We start from the raw sequence: 8729 nt of genomic DNA, 5'->3' as shown, positions 1-8729 counted from the left end.
AAAAAAAAAAAAAAAAAAAAAGTGGCTTCAGTACTTAAAACACACACACAGTACCTCTTTGTTCTTCTGCTAATATGTAGCCATGCTTGGTTCTATTTCTTTTTTGTATTCTACATTATGTGAGGACCAAAAATTAAAAGTACCTTCAAAATAGCCAAGAGGAGTCTTTAAAGGATTTTTGCCAGGGGAGCAGTTTTGGGTGATTTTAGAGCTATCTATCACTCTAGAGAAAAAGGGTGGAGGGTGAGTTGGAGACAGGGTATAGCCAGGAGGCTTGCAGGGTGGTATAGGCTTGATCTAGATTTTGTCCTGTTTTAGTTTGGTTGGACCTTTTTAGAAAACTTGGGTTTTCAGATTCCTATTTTCCTTGTTCATGAGCAGAATGATTGAGAGTCTGGCTTAGAAGCTGGACAGGCCTGAGTTCAGACCTATGCCCTGCCACCTGCCAGCTCTGTGACCCTGGACAAGTCAGTCCTGTCTCTCTGAGCCTCAGTCTCCTTGAATGTAAAATTGAGATGATTTGGTCATAGTCTCTAACTCATATGGTTGTCATGAAAATGAAATGGGATAATATATGTAAAACACAAGCCAAGGGCCTAGCACAGAATATTAACTATCCCTCAGTCCCTGGAGTTGATCTGTGAGTCTCATGATAAGTACATATTCAGAGGATTGGTACGGAGTTTAGCAAATTAAACTTCCAACTAAATATATGTCTTCAATAGTCTTAGGGTTTTAAAAAATGTTTTAGTAATATAGGCAGATTTTATGATGGAATCCCATTAATTATGATAAAAATAATTTTATAACTCTCCAGTGTAAGGTACTAAGAATGAGACAGGATTGGTTTGTCATTAATTTGAGATAAAATGTATATACAGTGAAACGAATAGATGTTAAAGTTTGTTGAGTTTTCATAATTTATGCACCTGTATAATCAACATTGCAATCAAGATGTAGAACATTTCTATCACCCCAGAAAGTTCCTTCATGTCCCCTCCAGTCAATCTCTACCCTGTATAGGTAACCAGTGTTCTGATTTCAGTCATTGTAGCCTAATTTTGCTTTTTTTTTTTCCTTTTTTCTTTTTATTTATTTTTTTTTTTTTTTTTTGAGACAGAGTCTTGCTCTGTCGCCAGGCTGGAGTGCAGTGTCGCAATCTCAGCTCACTGCAACCTCCACCTCCTGGGTTCCGGTGATTCTTCTGCCTCAGCCTCCTGAGTAGCTGGGATTACAGGCACCCACCACCATGCCCTACTGATTTTTTGTATTTTTAGTAGAGATGTGGTTTTCACCATGTTGACCAGGCTGGTCTTGAGTTCCTGACCTCAGGTGATCCACACACCTTGGCCTCCCAAAGTGCTAGGATTACAGGCATGAGCCACCGCACCTGGCCGAATATACTGAATATATATATTTTTTCCAGCCCTGCACCCTCCCCCCCCCATTTTTTTTAATGAGCAGTGTTTTTCTACATATGGTATGACGTAGGAGTCAAGGTTTATTTTTTTTATTTTTTTTTTTGAGACGGAGTTTCGCTCTTGTTACCCAGGCTGGAGTGCAATGGCGCGATCTCGGCTCACCGCACCCTCACCTCCCGGGTTCAGGCAATTCTCCTGCCCCAGCCTCCTGAGTCGCTGGGATTACAGGCAAGCGCCACCATGCCCAGCTAATTTTTTGTATTTTTAGTAGAGACGGGGTTTCACCATGTTGACCAGGATGGTCTCGATCTCTTGACCTCGTGATCCACCCGCCTCGGCCTCCCACAGTGCTGGGATTACAGGCTTGAGCCACCGCGCCCGGCTAGGGTTTATTTTTTTTCTATATGTTTATCAGGTTTTTCCAGCACCATTTGTTGAAAAAACTTTTTATTCTCTCATTGAATTGATTAGTTCATTTATATTTATCGTAATTGCTGATATGGTTGGGCTCATGTCTACATCTGTTTTTTGTTTCTCTCTTCCTTTTTTTTCTGCTTTATTTATTTATTTAAGATAGGGTTTCACCGTGTTGGTCAGGCTGGTCTTGAACTCCCGACCTCAGGTGATCCACCCGCCTTGGCCTCCAAAGTGCTTGGATTACAGGCATGAGCTACCACGCCCGGCCTCCTTTCTGCTTTTCTAATTCACCTGGAACACTTGTTTAAAATGCTGTTTCCTGAGACCCCCACCTCAGACCTGCTCAGTCAGCTTTAGGGGTCTTGCCCTTGTTTTTCAACAGTTCCTCAAAGGATTGGTGTAGAAGCAACTTGGCTGGTCAGTATGCCTGGAAAAGACTCTCATGAATGATCCTTAATCAGTGGTTTTTTTTAAGTCAATGTGGAATTAATGAAGACCTGGGGTCTCAGGGTTAGAGTCTTTTTTGTATGGTGTGAATGCTTGGCTGATACCAGAAAAACTTGGAAAATGTTGGCCTTTTAAAAGTTATGTTTTTTGGCTGTCTGCTCTTCTTCCCTTTTTCGCTGTGTTGCTTTCTCCCTCATCTCAGCTTATTCACCTCTTTTCTTTTTTTCAGTGACAGGGTGTCACTCTGTTGCCCAGGCTGGAGTGGAGTGGCATAACGATAGCTCATCATGGCCTCAAACTCCTGGGCTCAGGCGATCCTCCCACCTCGGTCTCCCAGGTAGTTGGGACTACAGGCACACACTACCACACCCAGCAATTTAAATTTTTTTGTAGAGAGCCTTGTTATGTTGCCCAGGCTGGTCTTGAACTCTTAGTTTCCAGCAGTCCTCCGGCCTGGACCTCCCAAAGTATTAGGATTACAGGCCACCACCTAACTCACCTCTTACACAATAGCATGGTATAAAAGGAAAAATCCAATTATTTGGAACTTGTAGTTCTGTTTGGGTTAATTTCTGTTTTTGTTTTAAGCGCTTTACATTTTTCCTTGTTTTTTTAGGGAGAAAGTAGAGAAGCAAGTATTTTCTATCTGGTGGCAGAAGATGTTACAGCATCGAGAAAACCGCTTGGCAGAGAGAATGGTAAATGGCTGTCCCTGTGGAGATTCCTGGAGGGGCAGGACCTAATTCTAGCCATTGCACTCATGGCCTCCACTCCTCAGGAAGTCGTTCGGCCTCACTGGAGGGCTTCTGCCTGTGACTCATGAGGCCAGGCAGGCTCTGGGGCATCTGTCCTTTCTCAGTGGAGCTTGTGGACAGCTTCTGGATTGGACCACATCCTGATGTCCATTCCTTTTGCCTTGGTCATTATCTGTGGCCTATAAATTCTTTCCTGGCTTCTGTGCCTCTCTCCTACTTGACTTATTCTGTTCTCTCCTTCCTGTCCTGCCTCAGGCCATCCTTCACGCAGAGCGACAGCTTCTGCATAGGTCCTGGTTCACGTGGCACCAGCAGGCAGCAGCACGTCACCAGGAGCAGGAGTGGCAAACAGTGGCCCGTGCCCACCACCGCCACAGGCGGCTCAGGAAGGCTTTCTGCCTCTGGAGGGAAAGTGCCCAAGGGCTCAGAACAGAGTGAGTGGCCGGTTCTGCCTGAAAAGCCTTTCCACCCCAGGTCAGCTTTGATTGTAGTAGCAGCACCATCAGCTCCCAGTGCCTGTCTGGAGGATTACATTATCCCAGACTCTGGTTGTAAGCTCTAGAAATTCAACCTAGAAGAGTCTAAGTAAAACTAGGTTGGAACAGCAGGATCTTGGGGTACCTCATGGAGCCTGCAGCCTCAGGAATTTGGCTGGGTACGGAAGTGCTCAGTGGATCTGGGTGGTTCTGCTCATTGGCCACAGCCTGCTTACACTTGGGGCCCATTCGAAGTGACCATAGCCAGGTTGGGAGGCTGAGGCAGGTGGATCACTTGAGCTCATGAGTTCAAGACCAACCTGGCCAACATGACAAAACCCCGGCCCTATTAAAAATACAAAAATTAGCCAGGCGTGGTGGCGCAAGGCTGTAATCCCAGTTACTCAGGAGGCTGAGGCATGAACATTTGCTTGAACCCAGGAGTTGGAGGTTACAGTGAGCTGAGATCACACCACTGCCCACCAGCCTGGGCAACAGAGCGAGACTCTGCCTCAAACAAACAAAAGTGGCTATAGCCAGGGAATAAACTGATGGGCCCATGTTGTGATAGCTGACTGCTGCAGATACGGGATAGGGACCAGCAGCTGGCCAGTGGGTGGGTTGTAGCAGTTTTTAACCACACCACGTAGTTAGAGAGAGAAAGGTAGGCAGTCCATGTGTCTACTGCAGAGACTGTCCTGCTTTGGGGCCTTTCAGTATTCACTATGTGTTCTGAGGGTTTCACTCCTTGTCAAACTTTGGCCACATTTAACCACCTCCTCAGGTGGGAGCTTCACACCTGCACATGTGAGCTTAAATGGCACTTGAAGCCCTGGGAAGTTGTAGGCCAAATGTGATGAGATGTGCTTTTTTCTGAGAGTGTAAGTTCTTTGGCAGCTCTTCAGAGAGGGTCTTGGCTCCCCCAAAAACTTAACCAGGTTGGGGCCACGGACTGTGAGGAGGAGCCCACAGAGGGTGCCCTCGCTGGGTAGGGGCAGCAGCATTGAGCTCTGCCATCTCTCCATAGGAGGACAGGCCAGGTGCAGGCAGCAGAATTCAACACGGCCCAGCTCCTGCGTTGGGCCTGGAGCCAGTGGAGGGAGGTAAGGCGTTGGTGCGGGCGCCACCCAGGTATGGCTTTTGAACATGTGGGCTGTGTGTCAGCAGGGCTCACAGCCGACTTGTGGGCCAAACCACCTACCTCTGAGCTGAAGGAAGAGAACAGGCAGCAGATGAAGTGTTAACTCAGTTTTATGAGATGATTGGCTCAAAATGTGTTCTTTCAGATACCAGTCTGTTCTTGTTTGAACTTACTGCATCTAAAATTCCTGATCTAACTATTTACAGGAGTCCTGCTGAGACTAAAAAATGTTTAAACTCACATTAATTGAGCATTTACCACAAATCAAGCACTTGCCTCATCCAGTCCTCAGAACCCCTAAGAAGTGCGTATTTATAGATGAGGCCAGAGGGGTTAAGTAATTTACACTCACACAGATGAAGTGTAAAATGGAGGCAAAGCAGGAAGCCACCCCCAGCTGGGCCCCCAGCCCACAGTAGCTGCTTTCTTCTCTGTCTGCAGTGCCTGGCCCTGCAGGGAGCGGAGCGGCAGAAGCTGATGCGAGCGGAGTTGCACCACCAGCGCACAGTGCTGCTCAGGGCGCTGCACGCGTGGGTGGTAGGAGCTGCTGCTTCCCTCCTGATCCTTGCTGTGGGGACAGGGGAGGTTTCTGGAGACTTTGTTTCCCTTCCTTGTTCTTCCTGTCCCTCCCACAACAGAGTGATGTGACAAACCTGAAACCAAGCAAGTGCCTTAGCGAGGCCTGGGGCCTTAGGCCTTAGGTTCTTCGATTCTTGCTTGGCCAAATGGAAACAAATGCTGTTGGTGGGCCCCAGCCTTGAGGGGAAAGCAGCTCCTTGTCCAGCAGTCCTGTGGTTTGACTTAGGAGGTGAGGGCCTGTGGGACAGTCTTCTCCCTGTCGTCTGAGAGGGTCTGCTGGCCCTGGGACTAAGGGCTGTTGGCCTCTCCCTGCCCTTTTTGAGTGCTCTGGGCATGGCAGCCTTGTGCTGGAGTTACCTCTGAGACCTGCATAAACAGGGAGAAGTGTGGACCCAGGGGCAGCCTCCAGTCCCCCTTGTCCCCCACAGACTTACCAGGGCAGGGTGCGGAGCATCCTCCAGGAGGTGGCAGCCAAGGAGAGCCAGCACAACAGGCAGCTGCTGCGGTGAGTCTCCCAGGCACCTCCCAGGCTCTGGCCGGGGAATGAGGAACACACTCCAAACCCCAGCCTTTTAGGGGTTCCTGCTGAGGGCCAGGGGATGACCCCAGGTCCCTAGTACCTAATATCATGGTCTTGGCTTTTCTACCTCACTCATGGGTTCGCCTCCATTTGTCTTAAGCCCCTGCTGTGTACAGGGCAGGCCTTGGAAAGCAGCTGTCACCTGCATGCCTTGAAGACCACTTGTCTTGCTCTTCTTAGCACTTTTTCCTCCCTGCCTCACACCTGCAAGATTCAGGGGTTTGCAAAGCTTTGCAAGATTCAGCTTTGCAAGAGATTCGCCTTGTCATCTCTTCCACTCCAGAGGCCGCAGTGGCTCCTTTTCCTGTTAATTTCCAGGCAATCCCCTTCCCGTTTGCTCTGCAGGCCTGTCACTGACTTCAGAGTCACCTCTAGGCCCTGTCGGACCATCTGCACCACTCACGCCTGTGGAGTGCGCTTATGTAGCTTCCTCCATTTTTTCTAAGCCAGACTCTAACCTCACTCCTTCCCAGTAGTCTTCCCACATGCCCCTCTTTCATTTCCTTCCTTTGTATTTGTTCAGCACATGATAATCCAGGTGGCCTGTGGGCAGTGGGTTTTTAAACGCCTCCATCCTTAGCTGGGCGCAGTCACTCACACCTGTAATCCCAACACTTTGGGAGGCTGTTTGAGTCCAGGAGTTTGAGACCAGCCCGGGCAACGCAGCAAGACCTTGTCTGTACTAAATATAAAAACATTAGCCAGGCATGGTCAGGTATGTCTGTGGTTCCAGGTACTTGGGAGGTTTAGGTGGGAGGGTCACTTGAGCCCTGGAGGTCAAGGCTGCAGTGAGCCATGATCATGCCAGTGCACTCCAGCCTGGGGGATGGAGTGAGATCCTGTCTCTTAAAAAATAAAGAAATAAAATAAAAACTTCCATCCCTCATATGGGATCCCATAGAGCACCCATCCCGCTCTTCAGACAGAGTAGAATTAGCAAGAGGAACTCCCCAAGCTAACTCAGCAGCAAGCTGAGGCATAGGCAACCTTCCTCTGGGTTCCCTGCCTCTCCACATTTCTCTTATCACAGTGTGAGTCACCGGCGTTGCCACTGCCTGATTACGCCCTGTTATCCCCATAGCACCTGGAGTTTGGTCTCCAGCAGTGTTGGGTCCCTCATGTACTCTTGGTGCCCAGCCCAGAGCAGCTGCTCAGTAGCCATTTATTGGACATAGATATGCATGTAAACATGGGTGTTTGTCAAACATTCTTAGGCGTAGAGTCCCTGACTCAGGAGCAGGGGGAGAGGGGGAATGATTCACAGAAGCCTCCCTTCTCTCTCCATCCTGGTGTCATCTGCCCTCCTGGCACCCGTGCACCTGCAGGGGGCCGTTACGTCGCTGGAAAGAGAACACCATGGCCCGCATGAATGAAGCCAAAAAAACCTTTCAAGCAAGTACTCATTACAGAAGGACCATATGTTCCAAGGTGAGGTATAAGAAGGCAAGCTGGTCACCCAGGAGAGTTGGGGACTGTGTTCTGGTGAGGGCGTGGAGGGTGGTACCAGAGATTTAAACTGAATAAGGAACCCAGAAAATGGGTAACTTTCCTCCAGCACATACACAAACATCCATGTGGGCAGATGCTTAGTTTTTTACTGAATTATAAACCAATATGCATTAAAATAGAAATATAATACATCATAAGTGAAGTAGTTCTTATCAGAACCCAGAACCAGTATTTGCCTTTTTTTTTTTTTTTTTTGGTTGAGACAGAGTCTCTGTCACCCAGCCTGGAGTACAGTGGTATGATCTCAGCTCACTGCAGCTTCCGTCTCCTAGGTTCAAGCAATTCTCTTGCCTCAGCCTCCCGAGTAGCTGGGACTGCAGGCATGTGGCACCACATCCAGCTAATTTTTGTATTTGTAGTAGAGATGGGGTTTCACCATGTTGGCTAGGCTGATCTTGAACTCCTAACCTCAGGTGATCCACCTGCCTTGGCCTCCCAAAGTGCTGGGGTTACAGGCACTTTGAATCTAAGAGGCAGAGGTTGCAGTGAACCAAGATCACACACTGCACGCCAGCCTGGACAACAGAGCAAGACTATCTCAAAAAAAAAAAAAAAAGAAAAGAAAACTCCAAAGCCAGCCTGTGCCTCCCTTCCTGTGGAAGGAGAACACAGGAATCTTTGCTTGGCTTCAGAGCTTGCAGAGGAGGTCTTTTTAGTGGGAATGGAGTTCATGACAGTTTGCAGGCAGACACCAGGCATCCTCTGGGCAAGTATTTTGTTATTGTGATTTTGTTGGCATCACTCATACAAAAGAGTGGATACAATGTATGTGTGTTCCATTTAATAGATAATAGTAGAGGCCAGGTGTGGTGGCTCATCCCTTTAATCTCAGCACTTTAGGAGGCCGAGGCGGGTGGATCACTTGAGGTCAGGAGTTTGAGACCAGCCTGGCCAACATGGTGAAACCCCATCTCTACTAAAAATACAAAGGTTAGCCGGGTGTGTTGGTGCATGCCTGTAATCCCAGCTACTCAGAAGTCTGAGGCAGGAGAATTGCTTGAACCTGGGAGGTGGAGGTTGCAGTGAGCCAATATCACACCACTGTACTCCAGCCTGGGTGACAGAGCGAGACTATGTCTCAAAAAAAAAAAAAAAAAAAAAGGTTTTATGGCCAGGGCATGGTGGCTCATGCTTGTAATCCCAACACTTTGGGAGGCCGAGGCGGGCAGATCACGAGGTCAGGAGTTTGAGACCAGCCGGTCTAATATGGTGAAACCTCATTTCTACTAAAAACAAAAATTAGCTGAGTGTGGTGGCACCTGCCTGTAGTCCCAGCTACCCGGGAGGCCGAGGTAGGAGAATCGCTTGAGCCCGGGAGGCAGAGGTTGCAGTGAGCCAAGATCACGCCACTGCACTCCAGCCTGGACAACAGAGTGAGACTCCCGTGTCAAAAAAAAAAAAAAA

The 8729-nt window shown here is 48.4% G+C and overlaps 1 protein-coding gene across 1 annotated transcript in view; it reads left to right on the top strand.

Annotated features, from left to right (window-relative positions):
• Positions 1–8729, top strand: part of SFI1 (SFI1 centrin binding protein) — a 109677-nt gene that overhangs the window by 90248 nt on the left and 10700 nt on the right. The window contains 6 exon segments of the mRNA XM_017499526.2: positions 2902–2983; positions 3296–3474; positions 4544–4619; positions 5099–5194; positions 5665–5741; positions 7142–7267. Coding sequence (XP_017355015.1) covers positions 2902–2983; positions 3296–3474; positions 4544–4619; positions 5099–5194; positions 5665–5741; positions 7142–7267 — 636 coding nt within the window.

This window comes from Cebus imitator, unplaced genomic scaffold, assembly GCF_001604975.1.
Source record: "Cebus imitator isolate Cc_AM_T3 unplaced genomic scaffold, Cebus_imitator-1.0 Scaffold258, whole genome shotgun sequence".
Lineage (NCBI taxonomy): Eukaryota > Metazoa > Chordata > Mammalia > Primates > Cebidae > Cebus > Cebus imitator.
The sequence above is the reverse complement of the archived record's forward strand: the minus strand, read 5'-3'. Positions and strand labels throughout refer to the sequence as shown.